Source organism: Carettochelys insculpta, chromosome 2 (genome assembly GCF_033958435.1).
Source record: "Carettochelys insculpta isolate YL-2023 chromosome 2, ASM3395843v1, whole genome shotgun sequence".
NCBI lineage: Eukaryota > Metazoa > Chordata > Testudines > Carettochelyidae > Carettochelys > Carettochelys insculpta.
Genome location: NC_134138.1, coordinates 270,012,396 through 270,027,887, shown reverse-complemented (window position 1 = coordinate 270,027,887; position 15,492 = coordinate 270,012,396). Strand labels below are relative to the sequence as shown.

Genomic DNA, 15,492 nt, shown 5'->3' with positions numbered 1-15,492 from the left:
ATTAGGTCTGATTAGATCACAGCTAGGCTCTTTATTTCAACTGGCAGTGCACATTTGCACATGCCTCAGTGCACATAAAAATTATTCTGCACCTGGTTAGAAAAAATTCAGTGGAACGTGGGCCCTGCTCCTCCAAACTGACCAGTGGAGCAGACATGCTGCAAAAGGGTATAAAGCTGAACTATCCTTACAACAGATGCAGGACATCAGCTCCCTCTGTGCATTCCTTGAAGCGCTGCTGAGCTGTTCCCTGCTCCTGCCAGAATCATGTGGCTTCGGACCAACCCAAATGCAGGGCAGTTTACCACAGCCACAGCCTGGCCCCAAGTGCAGTGGGCTTGAGAGCGCAGCAAACACTGCGACAAAGCCCAGGATGTGCCTCGTGTCATGGCTCATCAGCGTCCTCCCAGATCAGTGCACCACAGACCAGTCTCAGATAGGGATGGTGATTCCAAGGAGGATGTAAAAACCTTAAAATGAGCTTACCCTTAAAACACTAATTCCTGAGGACACATCTCAGGCTGAAGGGAAGGAAGGCCGTGCAGGACTACGCTCACACCAGGGGGCCTGACCATCAGGGCCGTACTCCTGCTTCTGCCACATGTTTCCTCTGGCACTTGGACCAAGTCACTCACAGTCAGATTCTTCGCAGCCCCAGCAAGTCTAATGCCAGCCCTGGTGACTCCATCCAAGCCCAGTGAGGACCAGGTTTAGGGTCCCAATCCACAGGTGGGGAACTGCTGGTCTAGGAATTATTTGGGGGAGGATAGGTGGCCTGTGTGATGAAGGAGGTCAGAGTAGATGATTACAATGGCTCCTTCCAGCCTCGAAATCTGACTCCATGATGTTAGCTAGTAACCAAGAGGATTAATTCCACAAAGGGGGATGGCAGTAACTACAAATGCATCCCCCAAGGTCAAGAGTTTTTCCCTTTGTTCCAGGAACAGGCTGTAGGGAGCTTTCTCAGCTGCCTCTCATTTCTACCGTCCATCCCAGACATCTGTTTGTTTTCCAAGCTGCATGTCAGGAAAAAACATGACGCCCATCTCCCTGCTGTGTCGGGGGGTGGTTTCTGACACCTGCCCTGGCACCACTTCTTGCCTAGTACAGGGCAGTGCCCAGGAAAACACCAGGGCGCCTTTCCTGTGAAATTTAGTCAGAATAAGCTGGGGCAAAGGTGGAGAGTCCTGGAGCCATACAGCCATCAGGTGCGAGGCAGCTCTCAGGGACCAAGCAGCACCAGGCTGGGGCAGTGCTGGGACAACTCCAAGGGAAACAGTGTGTGGCAGGAAGTGGTACTCGGCTGGGTCACCACTAAACTAATGTCTCATTACGGTAGTAGGCCTAAGATTGACAGATGATGGGGGATATAACAGCTGATGATGTGGCTTTCAGGGCCTGATCCTGCTACCAATGAAGTCAGAAGCAAAAACACTATTAACTTCAGGGAAAACAGTATCTGTCCCCAGGAATACATGAGAACTAGCCCCAGCAATCTTAGTAAATCCTTATGTGGTTTCCAGGGCCCACATTCTCAACAGTACTGAGGTGCCTAACTCCCATTGAATCATTTGGCAATCTGGCCCTAACTTCCTACGCACCTGATATTCTTGTACCAGATAGGATAAGCATACATGCCTGTGTGTCACAATTCGATGTGTATGAAATACACACTTGTGTCAAAATATCTGAGTAACAACTGACTATAGATGACTATTAACATTCAGTATTTCCCTTTCCTGCTTTCTGTCTCCTGCACCCCATCCTTCACTCTCAGCTCCCTCCCAGGAGAGGCTCACAGATAGCAGCTCTGTGTGAATTTACTGAGCCTCTTTGGCTTTCAATTTTATGATTGCTGTTAGAGAAACAAATGGGAGGGTGATTGCAATGGAACCATTCCCTCTGAAAAGCAAAAACAGATGAACTAGAAAGCCTGGAAGTGCCTGAGGGCTTGGGGACTGCAGGCCACATCTTCACCCGCAGAGAGAGCCAGTTTTTCTAAAGCGTTGGGCATTATTCAGCCCCCACTGTAACACCCGTGACTAGGCTTCCAGGAGAGCCCAGCACCCAATGTGTCCACACTACTCCTTTGACAAGCTGGCCCTGCAGGCCCCACAGAACCATGACAGAATCACAAAAATCAATGGGCCCTTGGACTACAAGTTGCACCTCCCTCGGCCGGCACTCTCCAGACCTGAGCCATCCCGAACGATGGAATTTGCCAGACGAAGGGAGGTCCCCAGACTCGTCCCCTCCGTCACCTCCAGCCCTAGCAGCCCCCCTACCTAGCCAGCTCCGGACACCGCTGGCCCCTCAGAGGCCAGAACAAACCCTGTGCTGGGGAGCTGACTCCAGTCCCTGCTGTGAAGCCAGCTCCAGTCCCCACTGGGCTGCTGGCACCATCCCCAGCAGTGAAGCCAGAACCAGGGACACAAGCCCCTGGCCCCCCCTGCACAGGGCTGCCAGCCGGAAGTCTCTGATCCAGTAACCTCCATGGTCCTGCTGGATGTTGCCGGATGAGAGAATTCCAGTTTTGAGAGGTGCAATTTGCAGCTTGCATCACAGGAAGGGCAGATGAGGTCAAAGACAAGCAGTCTCCCAAGCTGCCAAGCCGGCTCCTTTCACGTGCCCTGACTTCACAACTATTTTTAATGTATGATCAGAGCATTTAAAATCTAAAGGACTATTGGTCAATAACTAATGTTTGGTCTGAAGTTTGCAGGGGTGACGACAGACTTGCTGAACCTTTGGCAGGGTGGGCCACAACTTGGCTCCACGATCCTGGGAGGAGCGGGGCCGCAAGTGGAAGGGGCGGGGCTGCACTGTGCAGAGTGCTGGCGCCTCCCCCAGGCAGCCCTCAGACTGCCTGGAGCAGGCGGCACAGTGCTCCAGCAGCAACTTAAAGGGCCCAGCACTCCAGCTGCTGCCACTCCTGCAGCAGCAGTAGCAGCCAGCTCTGGGGCCTTTTGAATTGTTGGTCCAAGGGCAACTACCCCCTTTGCCCTCCCCCCTTACCTCCATCGGCAGGCCTGGACATTTATATTATTCTTGATTATAAGGAGAAGCAAATACAACCCACTGACGTGTGTTACAGGTCCCCACTGTGCCTGATCCATGGAGGATGTGAGTCTGTTACAACCCTCAGCCACAGCCTGGCTTTGAAGCTCAAACTATCGAGACTCACATGTTTCACCCCAGAGGACTCCACTAGAGTCCATCACACAACGGGTAAAACAGCGTGATCTCTGTGCAGCTATGCATCCAGCAGCCACAATCGCAGGAAATCTCTCAAATCAGAAACGTGACCTGCCGAGAGGTTATTATGCAGAGATTCCTCAATCTCAATCTTCTTAGCTACACTGCAGATTAGATGTGCCTGCTGAGACCTCACTGTTTTCACATTACTGATACTTTTTTCCCCTCTGAAAAGTGTTAACCAGCTTGTATGGATGTTAACGCTGTGGTTTTATACAGCTTTCAAGCTAAAATACGAAGTAACAGTAAATGAAAAAAAAATAGCAAGCATCCGCCATAGCCTGTGTTTCTTGCTAGCTTCCTGTGTGCTGTGCTGTTTTATTTTATATGATGCCCTACAATGTATTTCCTTTCCATTGCATGTTCACCAGTAGAAGATCAGCAAAAGAAGGCAAGTGGAACATAATGCCTGCTGATGGGAAAGTACACCAGCTAAGTGTAATCCTCTCTCTACCCAGGGTCTAAAGACTAAAACCAGTTTATGCTGAATGCTCAGGAAAATATGCACTGATATCCTTGTGCAAGCCCAGAGGCTCACAGATGACAACTCAAACTGAAACCATTGCTGCCTATATCCCAGATAGTGACATGAGGCAATCGTTTGGAACCCACTGGAACGGAAGGCCAACCTGAACACAAAGACAGAACAGCAAAGCAGGCTGGGCTTCTGGTTACGGCACTGGACTGGAACTGAGAAGATCTTAGTCAGTTCCCAGCTCTGCTACAAACTTACATTATGACTTTGGGTAAGTCACTTAGTCTGTCTGAGCCTGACCTCTCCCTTGTCTTGTCTATTTAAGCTCCTCAAGGGAAAGACATTGCTTACTAAATGTGTATTATATAGCACGTAGACCATGGGGACCTGATCTCATTTGGGCTCCCTACACCCCACCTGAATATATAAACTTGTGGGTATTTCAGATAATCTGTTCAGCAGTTCCCAACCTAGGGTCTTGGGACCCCTGGGAGTATTGCAGGGGGGCTGTGAAAAAAAATAAATAAGAATGATTGTAGAAAATAAGTTTGACATCAATTGCAAAGTTACAATCAACTATTATTTTTAAATCAAATGTCTTCCCATAATGTTAGTAATTGCTGTCCAAAAATCTATGTTGTGGTTTCCTTTTTCCTGCAATGAAGTGTGCATAGTTGCTAGAATTGGCTTTAATGGGGGTCCACAAATGGTTTGTGGGAGTGATTGGAGGTCTGCACTATTGAAAAAGCTGGCAACCACTGATCTATGTCATGTGTTCAGATACTATGGTGATGGCTTACAATACATATTAAAGAAACTAAACACAAGTAATTGAATAGATCAAATTCTAATGCAGTTCCCTAAAATTCTTACAAGCGCAGGACATTTAAGGCCTTACTAAGCTCGAAGAATACCCACATGCATTACATTTGCCATTTCCTTTTTCCTGTATGAAGAGCATGCTATTTTAATTCACACCCTTGTTTGTTTTGTAACTAGATGCTATCTGGGCAAGGACATTATGACAGTTACTTTCATTCACACCTATAACCTATATAGAAAGGCACTGAACTGCAAAGAGACAGAAGGTAACTAGGGCCTTTATTGTGATTATTATTTCTATTACAGAGGCAGCTGGGAGCTTTCGCTGAGTTTAGGGCCCTGTTACGCTAGACAGTGCACACATCAAATGAGACACTGTCCCTTTTCTGAAGAGTTTACAGCAGAAACAGCCAGGGTAGGCCAAAAGAAACATTATAATCCCCCCATGACAGATGGGAATGTAAACAGAGAGAGATTAAGCAACACACGCCAGCATCTATGGCAGAGCTAAGAACTGCACCTAGATTGCCTGAGTCATAATCCAATACTTTAACAAGACCATACTTCCTCTCCACGTCCCAGTCTTATCTGGACCCTCTCTCAGGTGAGTAGCCCTTAGCCCTGGGTGCAATCCCAGACACTACTCACAGGAGTAAGATCTACTCACCCGAGTTTGAAGGTCTGGGTCCTTAGCTTGGTTTGTTTCGATCGTAACAGGCAACCTGTTATATAAACAACCTGTGCGATGTGACTACACTATAAATATACACAGATTGAAACTCTCTTGCCTGGCAACATCCGTCCTCTGGCAGGGCAATGGATGTTGCTTGACCAGAGGACACTTGGACCAGAGAGCTCTGCTGATTGCAGGGAGCACCACTGGCAGACTACTCTGGGGAGGCCGTGGAGCAGCCTCGGGGCAAGGAGCCAGGTTGGGGATCACCAATACGGGGAGCCCAGCTGGAGCTGGGAAGCCCCACTGTGGGAGACCAGTCCCAGCTGGGAGTATTGCCAGGAGTCCCATGGCGGTCGGGGGGAGGAAAAGAGCCAGGCTGTGGCACCGAGCCCCACGGCCACAGGGACCCCTGGCAGCCGGGGGGAGCCCTTCTGGCAGCCCTGTGGCAGGGAGCTGGCTGGGGCATGGATCCCCACTGGCAGTCCCACAGCCAAAGGGACCCCCCAGGTGGGGGAGCCCAGAAGCCCTGTGGAGGAGCCCTCCAGAAGTGGATTCCCCACTTTAGGCTGCCAGCCTGACTTCCCCTCGTCCAGCGCATCCCCTCATTCAGAATCACTCAGGTCCCAAGGGTGCAGGACAAGGGAGGTACAATCTGTATTTGGCATTATACAGGGAGCTTATAAATCAAAGCTAAGAGCAGGAGAGTTGTGCCAGACAAATTCACGGCCAGCTGGGAAGGGGAGCACAAAGAAACACAAATTGCCCTGTAACTCTCCTCATGCACTGCCCCACACAGCCACCCTTCCCTCCAGCCTCTGCCAGGGGCTGTCATCCTCTGGCCTTACAGCATGCAGCAGTTCAGAATCAGTGTTCACTTCCAGGTATGTGTTCTAAGGGGGAAAGCCCGGAATGGCCGACGACGTGCTCGGCCACTCTTTCTCCACTGTGCCCTGTCTACCCATATCTGTCCCTGGGATTGAACTTCGGGAGGCAGGCAGTGGAATTCACACCCCTGAGCATGTGGCAGATGTTAAGATGGAGGAAGGCAACTGCTTGATTTAGCCTCTTCCTTATAGGGTCAGAGTCCAGAAGGGCAAACATGATTCTGGGATGCATTAACAGGTGTGTTGTGAACAAGACACGAGAAGTCATTCTCCCACTCTACTCTGCGCTGGTTAGGCCTCAGCTGGAGTATTGTGTCCAGTTCTGGGCACCGCAGTTCAGGAAGGATGTGGAGAAATTGGAGAGGGTCCAGAGGAGAGCAATGAGAATGATCAAAGGTCTAGAGAACATGACCTGTGAAGAAAGGCTGAAAGAATTGGGCTTGTTTAGTTTGGAAAAGAGAAGATTGAGGGGAGACGTGTTAGCAGTCTTCAGGTATCGAAAAAGGGAGTCATAAGGAGGAAGGAGAAAACTTGTTCTTCTTGGCCTCTGAGGATAGAACAAGAAACAATGGGCTTAAACTGCAGCAAGGGAGGTTTAGGTTGGACATTAGGAAAAAGTTCCTAACTGTCAGGGCGGTCAAACAGTGGAATAAATTGCCAAGGGAGGTTGTGTAATGTCCATCGCTGGAGATATTTAAGAAGAGGTTAGATAGATGTCTGTCAGGGATGGTTTAGATAGTACTTGGTCCTGCCATTGAGGCAGGGGGCTGGACTCGATGGCCTCTCGAGGTCCCTTCCAGTCCTAGTGTTCTATGATTCTATGATTTAATATCTGCGGACAGGGGCACACTTAAGACTGTAAGCCCTTGGAAGCAGGGACTGTCTTCTGTTCTGTGTTTCTACAGTGCTGAGCACAATGGGCTGCTGGCCCATGACCAGGTTTTGTAGGCACGACAGTGATACAAGTAAGAAATAATGAGGTTGTCAGTCGCACAGCTGGGTTCTCTCTGCACTCACTCAAAGCCACTTGTTGTGCTGGGATTTTTCATGGGCAGGATTCATGTTTCCAAGTCAATCATGAGAACAATCTCATCCTGTCAAAGCCTGGGGAACAAGAAGGCACACCTGCCGCCTGCCCTTACGCGTTGATCTCTCAGATCTCCCTTTCTTTCTGAGGCCTGGCTCCACTGTAAAAGGAGACGTGCGGACTGCCCCTACACCCACACCAAGCCCACCTAAGCAAACAACGGCTACAGCCAGAGCTACTCCTGGAAAACCCAGCACGCAGCTGCAGCTGTGGAGAAATAGCAGTTGCATGCTGGGTTTTCCAGGAGTAGCTCTGGCTGTAGCCTTTGCTTGCTTAGGTGGGCTTGGTGTGTGTGTAGGGGCAGTCCACGGGTCTCCTTTTCCAGCAACACCTTGTCATCCAGTTCTAGGGAAAACAGGGGGGGAGTGATTCTTTCCCACTGCTTCAGCCCCTGTATATTGCACTAGGAGCATACCGTAACTGGCACCAGCCCACCTAGGGGAGAATTCCTACTTGGGCCCAGCCTCAGAAGCACAGTGGTGCTGGGGGACATGGGAGCCCTGAGAGGTGCCTAGGTTATATCAGGGGCCATTGCCGTCCCTAGAGTAGCCTTGAAAGCAGAAGGCATACTGAGCAGTGGGCCAGAATCACTGATTGTAGGTCAGTAAGGGGCAACCTAGGCGAGTGAGTGGGCCGCACGAGTGGCCCTCCTTCATCCCAGTGGGCTAGAAGACTGTTGTAACCAAGATGGTCTCCTTGGCTATGGCAGTTTTGCGACCTGAGCTTGAGTAGTTAGAATTTACACAGTGCACCGGCTGAACCATAGCAGCTCTCTGACTGGATGCAGAGGGAGCACATGGCTCTCACAGTTACTCTTGTGTGCAATCAGCGCCCACCTCACTTTTCCCACCCTTGCTTTACCTGCGTGTCACTTCAGTAACACTAGTAGGAAAAAAACCTACCTGGGTGGAACCTAGAGAAATCCGGCAACCCAGCACATGGGCAATAGTAAACAAAATGCCTTGTGGGCCACACACAGAGACGCAGGTTGCCCCCCGACTGCTGTATGTGGAATCCCAACTTCCCACTTTTACATTTCTCTCCCTTGGGCCTACGCTTGTCACCGGTCCCCTTTCCGGACACTGTACCGCCAGACATTATGCTGTGCCTAGGAGAATGGAACAGTCACTTACAGAGCTGTGATTCCGGGGACCTCATCATCTTCTTGGATTCCTGCCATATGGTTTTGCAGTCCTCCTGGAGCTTGTAAAACCTCTCTTTCCTCCAAGAGCCCGACTTCACTTTGAGCAGCTGGCTGCCCTTCAGAAGAAACGTCAGGTCGCCATCACCCTGCAGGCCTGTGTAGAAGAGCATTAGTATTAGTATAATAATTAATGTCTACTGCCAAGGCTGTTCCCCCCTCTGACATGCCAAGTGCAGAAGGTGGGGGCTCGCAAGAGATCTTAAAAATACTTTGTCTCTATAAGCTTCTGTTTAAATGATTCCTAAAGTCACAGATTCTCTGACCCTGGGAGATAGCTGCCTCCACCCAAGTGAGAAAACCCCTCTTTAGAACCCAGGACACTTGGGATGTCTCCCTGTGGGGTAGCCCCAAGCTCTTGACCCTCTCTTAGCAGAGAGCTTGAAAACAAAAGAAGAAAGGAAGTTGCAATCTGACAGCTGACCTTTCAGTCTTAAGCATGCATATACAGAGACCCTTCTCTAGGACACAGGAGTAAAATCACTGCCTTAAAAAAGGTGATATAGTAACGAAACAGAAGATGTACATGATAAAGCATACTTGTTTGCAAGCTGTTACAGAGCAACTTAAAAAAAGGTAGAATAAAGCACAGAGAATTACCTTCCTGGGCTTCAGTTAAAAGTTACAGTGTTCAGGGGGCACCTCAGCCAGCCTGAGAAGTCCTGCACCAAACCCAAAATAAAAAAATAACCTGATCGCATCTGACTAAACATTTCCTTTCCACTTACAAATCTGTATGCCCAGATTTACTTGAAGCCTGGATATTTACAGAATTGCTTAAGTCTGCTCAGGTTTAGAATCATAGAATAGAATCATAGACTCCTAGGGCTGGCAGGGACCTCAGGAGGTCATCGAGTCCAGCCCCCTGCCCAAAGCAGGATCAGCCCTAACAAAATCAACCCAGCCACAACTCTGTCAAGCTGGGACTTAAAAACCTCCATGGATGGAGATTCCACCACCTCTCTGGGTAACACATTCTAGTGCTTCACCACTCTCCTGGTGAAATAGTTTTTCCTAATATCCAACCTAAACCTCCCCCTCTGTAACTTTAAACCATTGCTCCTTGTTCTGCCATCCCTCGCTATTGAGAACAGCCTCTCTCCATTCTCTTTAGAGCTCCTCTTCAGGAAGTTGAAGGCTCTATCCAATCGCCCCTCACTCTTCTCTTCTGCAAACTAAATAAGCTCAAATCTGTCAGCCTCTCCTCAGAGGTCATGTGCTCCAGCCCCTTAATCATTTTCATTGTTCTCTGCTGAACCAGCTCCAACACATCCACACCCATGGGGGGCCCAGAACTGGACGCAGTATTCCAGATGTGGCCTCACCAGTGTGAACAGAGGGGAATAATAACTTCTCTAGAGCTGCTGGAAATGCTTCTCCTAATGCACCCCAATATGCCGGCAGCCTTTTTGGCTACAAGGGAACACTGTTGACTCATATCCAGCCTTTCATCCACTGTAATCTCCAGGTCCTTTTCTGCTGCACCTCTACTTAGCCAGTCGGTCCTCAGCCTGTAACAGTGCTTGTGAGTCTTTTGTCCGAAGTGAAGGACTCTGCAGTTCTTGTTGAACCTCATCAGATTTCTTTTGGCCCAATCCTCCAATTTATCAAGTTCACACTGGATCCTATCTCTACCCTCCAATGTATATATCTCTCCCACTAGATTGGTGTCACCTGCAAACTTGCTGAGGGTGCAGTCCATCCCCTCATCCAGGTCTTTAAAGATGTTGAACAATACCAGACCTAGAACCGATCCCTGGGGAACTCCACTTGAAACTGACCACCAACCAGACTTACAGCCATTGATCACTACCTGTTGGGCCCAGCTGTCTAGACAGCTTTTTACCCATCCTACAGTCCATGTATCCAATCCATACTTCCTTAATTTATGGGCAAGAATGTTGTGGGAGACTGTACCAAAAGCTTTGCTAAAGTCAAGGTATATCACATCCACTGACTTCCCCGTGTCCACAAAGCCAATTACCTCATCATAGAAGCTAATTGGATTGGTCAGGCACAATTTGCCCTTGGTGAATCCATGTTGACTACTCTTGATCACTTTCTCCTCTCCTAAGTGCTTCAAAATGGATTCCTTGTCAGTATCCCCTCCATAACTTTTCCAGAGACTGAGTAAAGTAAAGTAAAGTATAGTTCCCTGGATTGTCCTTCTTTTCTTTTTTAAAGACAGGCACCACCTTTGCCTTTCTCTAGTCATCCAGGACCAAACCACCTCTGTCGCTCTCCTCCGACCACATAGAAGAAAGATCCCACACCAGGTAACTTCTTTAATTCAAAAAATCCCTCTCTCTCTCCTCATTGGGTCACCCGGCTGCTTGCAAACAGAGAATCCACCCCTTCTGGGTTTAACCCTTTACAGGCATTCATTCATGACATCTACATATACAGAGCTTTCCATCCCAAAGTCATATACACGCACACCCCCCAATGAAATGCGGCCAGAAGACAATTAGCACAGTACAGAGCAGGGGTTCTTAACCTTTACTGCAGCCTGCACCCCTTTGGTTCTCAAAATATGTTCTTGTACCCCTTATCAAAAATCAAATATGGTCTCGCACCACTTATCAAAAATCAAAAATGGAAATGGGGGTTCTATACACTTTTAAATGCATATTAGATATATGTAAAATAGTTTTATGTTATTACTTACCACAAATAATGGGGCTAAAACCTTGAAAATATTTTGTTTGTATATTACAGTAATCTTTAAAATGTATAATGTTAATAAATACTTCGGTTTGATGAAACAAAGTAGTTGTACTTATGTGCCTGTGCTTAATTTGTGTTTTCGATGACTTACCCTCTAAAAAATCTGGTATGTCTTGCACACCCAGAAAGGGGATCACACATCCCCAGGGGGTCTGTGCATCCCAGATTAAGAACCACTGGTGTAAAGGGAGAGAGAATTATGGAAAACACTGGGGCAAACTCATCCTTTACAAACTAATAAAACCTGCAGGGCCTCTTTTTCTTTCCCACACAGAGACTGGTCTCTTGTTTTTATGGTCTTGTCCAAAAGATCACAAAGTAGCAAACTCAGTGATACTTAAATTATCTTCTTCATAAGGCTTGCGTTAATGCTGTTCAGATTTTCAAAACTTAGTGATTAGGATGCAAAGAGAGGAGGAGGTATTGGGCTCCAGTAGCCCAGAAGAGGAAGTAGGGTCTTGTAGTTCAGGCACAGAATGGAGACTCTGGCAATTAGGTTCAAAACCATGCTCTGCCCAGACTTCCTGTGTGGTCTTGGGCAACTCACTTAGTCTCCCTGTGCCTCAGCTACACTGCTATGCAGCAGAATCTATAGCACTGACATTTCTCACAGGATGTTATGAGCATCACAAAAGTAGAATGCCAGTTATAAACAGAGAGGTAGGTGTATTAGCCTGTAGCCAAACAAAACAAAAAAGCAGTAAGTGCTACTTTTGTTTGAGTTATAAACCGACTAGTCAACCTCACACCTCATTGGGAACAACCAGGCAGCAACAGAGACTAAAAAAAGGCAAATTCAGTACTTTGTTAAATTCCTAAAAAACAAAGGAAACAGTTCTTAAAAAAGATTGACAAGGCAAAGAAACTGTTTCTGTGCTAGTTTCATCTACATTAGGACAGTTAAAAGCAGCATTTTTCTTCTGCATAGTAAAGTTTCAAACCTGTATTAAGTCAGTTTTCAGTTGTAAACTTTTGAAAGAGCAACCGTAATGTTTTGTTCAGAATTAAGTGCAAATAACCTCCATCGCTGAGGTGTTCGTAACTTTGAGGTTCTATGGTACAGTGAAGACTGTGACATACTGAGGTGTTACTGTACTGGACAGCCACCTATATATGAAGAAAGATTGTGTGTCCTGCTCATTGCTTGTACAGTGGCTAGCACAATGGAGCCCTGATCTCTGCTGAGACACCGAGATACTGTTGCAAGTGAAAGCCATAATAGTCTGAACTTGGGGTTCCAGAAACGATATAAATTCTCAACCTAATGCTTAGACCACTAAGCTATTTCCTGTGGAGGAAACATGATGTCAGAACATTATATTGAACAGTATGGAGCATGTGTTGAGAAGAACATAGGAATGGAAGATAACAACTAAATACTCCAAGTGGTATGTGTCCGTTTCAAGGCATCATACACACCTCTGGTTCTATGTAAAAAGCCACAATCCAGAGCAGGTTAAACACTACTTGGAACTAGTCAAATGCACCCCCATTAAATGTAAATTTGGCCAACATCTTCCTGATTAAGCACCGGTCATTGGCATTCACAGTCATCAGGATAATTCAGTTCCCTGGGTCACTTCCCAGTGCTACAGAATGCAATGGAATGTGATTCCACCAGTATGATTAACAAGAGACAGAATGCATTTGAGCCAAGGATGGGATAGTAATAAGACTGACATACACATTTTCTTGTGCTGTTAATTTCATTCCTGCTTTAAACATACAGCTGCTGTAAGCTGTTGCCATCTGGAAAGGGCTTGTAAGAGGTTACCTAGGTACCATTTCCGGCATGAAAATTCACCACTGTTCAGTGCAGTGTTTGTCTGCAGCTGAGCACCTCCTGTGGCATATCAACAGCAAGGGCCTGACAGGTCAGACAGGAAACCAAACTAGGCTTAGCTACAACTAAAGAAGGCATGACAGCACCATCCTTAGACCTGAGACATGTCTTTAAACAACAGGCTGGGCTGCGAATGGGGGGAGGAGCAGCAGCAGCCAGTGCTGCCAACCCCAAACATTCAGAGTTTATGAGCCAGCCCCCAAAATTGGGGTGGCCAATGTGCTCCATCTGTCTTTTGTTCTGTGTATATAGAGCACCTAGCACAGTGGGCCCTGATCCAGGCCTGGGATTCGTAGGTGTCGCAGTAAGACATATACAATATTAACAGCAGGGCCAGGTACATGGCCATAACTTCATCGGCATGTGCTTGTAGGCTCAAGAAGAGGCAGCAGGATTGCACTGTTGTGGATGAGACTGAAGGTAACATTTTAGGCAGCCAGACGCAGCCCGAGATCTCAGTAAAAAGAACTCTGGATTTTGGGTTTCAAGAACCTTCCTAGCAAGGCTCTCCCAGCACCTTTGAAATGTGACATAACTACCCTCAACACTCTGTGAAATGGGGGAGTGTTTGTCATATACCTTTTACACAGGAACTCAGGCTTCGGGACATTAACATGCAACTTCTCCAGCATCACCCAGGGAGTTTATAGAAAAGTGAAAAACAACCCAGGAACCCTGGGCTTTAATTGCAGGAACCTTCCTGTCCTGGATTCCACCAGGTCATTGTTCTGGGATCTCCTCCGGCATGCAGGACCTAGACACTTCCTCTATCCACCTCTGCGCACATTAGCTGTGTCTACACGTGCACGCTACTTCGAAGTAGCGGCACTAACTTCAAAATAGCGCCCGTCGCGGCTACACGCGTCGGGCGCTATTTCGAAGTTAACTTCGACGTTAGGCAGCGAGACGTCGAAGTCGCTAACCTCATGAGGGGATCGGAATAGCGCCCTACTTCGACATTCAACGTCGAAGTAGGGACCGTGTAGACGATCTGCGTCCCGCAACGTCGAAATTGCCGGGTCCTCCATGGCGGCCATCAGCTGGGGGGTTGAGAGATGCTCTCTCTCCAGCCCCTGCGGGGCTCTATGGTCACCGTGGGCAGCAGCCCTTAGCCCAGGGCTTCTGGCTGCTGCTGCTGCAGCTGGGGATCCATGCTGCAGGCACAGGGTCTGCAACCAGTTGTCAGCTCTGTGGATCTTCTGTTGTTTAGTGCAACTGTGTCTGGGAGGGGCCCTTTAAGGGAGCGGCTTGCTGTTGAGTCCGCCCTGTGACCTTGTCTGCAGCTGTGCCTGGCACCCTTATTTCGATGTGTGCTACTTTGGCGTGTAGACGTACCCTCGCAGCGCCTATTTCGATGTGGTGCCGCGCAACGTCGAAGTTGAACGTTGACGTTGCCAGCCCTGGAGGACGTGTAGACGTTATTCATCGAAATAGCCTATTTCGATGTTGGCTTCACGTGTAGACGTAGCCATTGTCATGTTGCCTGTGCTGTGCACGCCCCGGAGAAAGGTAGCAGACTTCACCATCCACTGTGCTCCTCATAATGCATTTTACCAGGACTAGTCTCACTTTACAGAACCTGAGACATAGGCCTAGATTTTGAGGCTGGCTCAGGAGTCACGGGAAAGGGGTACCGCAGGAAATGTAGAAATGAGCTGGAGATCCTGGTAAGTTTATCGAGGTCTCTCTTTCCCCAGCATTGTCAGAGGTATTACATTTGCTACATGTCTCCTGTCTGAGAGAAACCCTGGGACCCTCAGCTTTCTTCTCTGCCCTGGTGAGGATCAAAGTGAATTAAGCTAGAGCCTGATCAGCAGGGGTCCGACTTTTCCATGTTAAAAAAATTTTGATAAAAAAAATTAAAATCTGCATTTGTCCACAACGAAAACGAAATGCTCAACTTCAGTTTCTCAGAGCACAATATACATAGGTATCAGTTGAATGCAATGATATGCCATGCTTTTTTTGTGCCAGTACTCACCAGTATGGAGTGGTGACACATCGGCAGCCCCAACCATAGGATTGGCTGGGTGGGTGGGGGTGAGGAGCCAGATGACTACAAGCTCCTCTTTTTTAACACAAACAGCACTGTTAATATACAATTGACCCCCATTTATCCAAGCCCCAATTATTCACCAGCCGCCTGGGGCTAGCAACAGCAGGGCTTGGGTGCTCAACTCCTAGTGGGTGAGGCTCCAGCTGTAAACACTGTGTGGGGCTGACTGCCCAAGCTCTCCTTCCATCTTAAAATAAGGGATAGGGAGCTCTTAGCTAATTCTCCTGCTTATCCCAATTTTTGATCATCCTCTGTAACTTAAAAGCGTATTGAAAAATTAACCCCAAGAGCAGAAGGTCACCCGCACTGAATAAGTGATGTAGGTACTTTCAGCAAAATTTAGTTAATATTAATATATGTTTAACTTATAAAGATTCTCTCTAAACCTGCTAAATCCATATTTTCCATGGGAAATAAATTTCTAGGATGCCTGCTAATCACTTCCTCTTCCAGGGAATGTCAACAG

The 15,492-nt window shown here is 47.8% G+C and overlaps 1 protein-coding gene across 2 annotated transcripts in view; it reads right to left on the bottom strand.

Moving 5' to 3' along the window:
* PLCD1 (phospholipase C delta 1) overlaps positions 1-15,492 on the bottom strand; it is a 90,414-nt gene that overhangs the window by 51,890 nt on the left and 23,032 nt on the right. For both annotated transcript variants that reach the window (XM_074985165.1, XM_074985164.1), the window contains exon 2: positions 8,333-8,497. In XM_074985165.1, the coding sequence (XP_074841266.1) occupies positions 8,333-8,497 (165 nt within the window). The remainder of the gene's footprint in view (positions 1-8,332; positions 8,498-15,492) is intronic.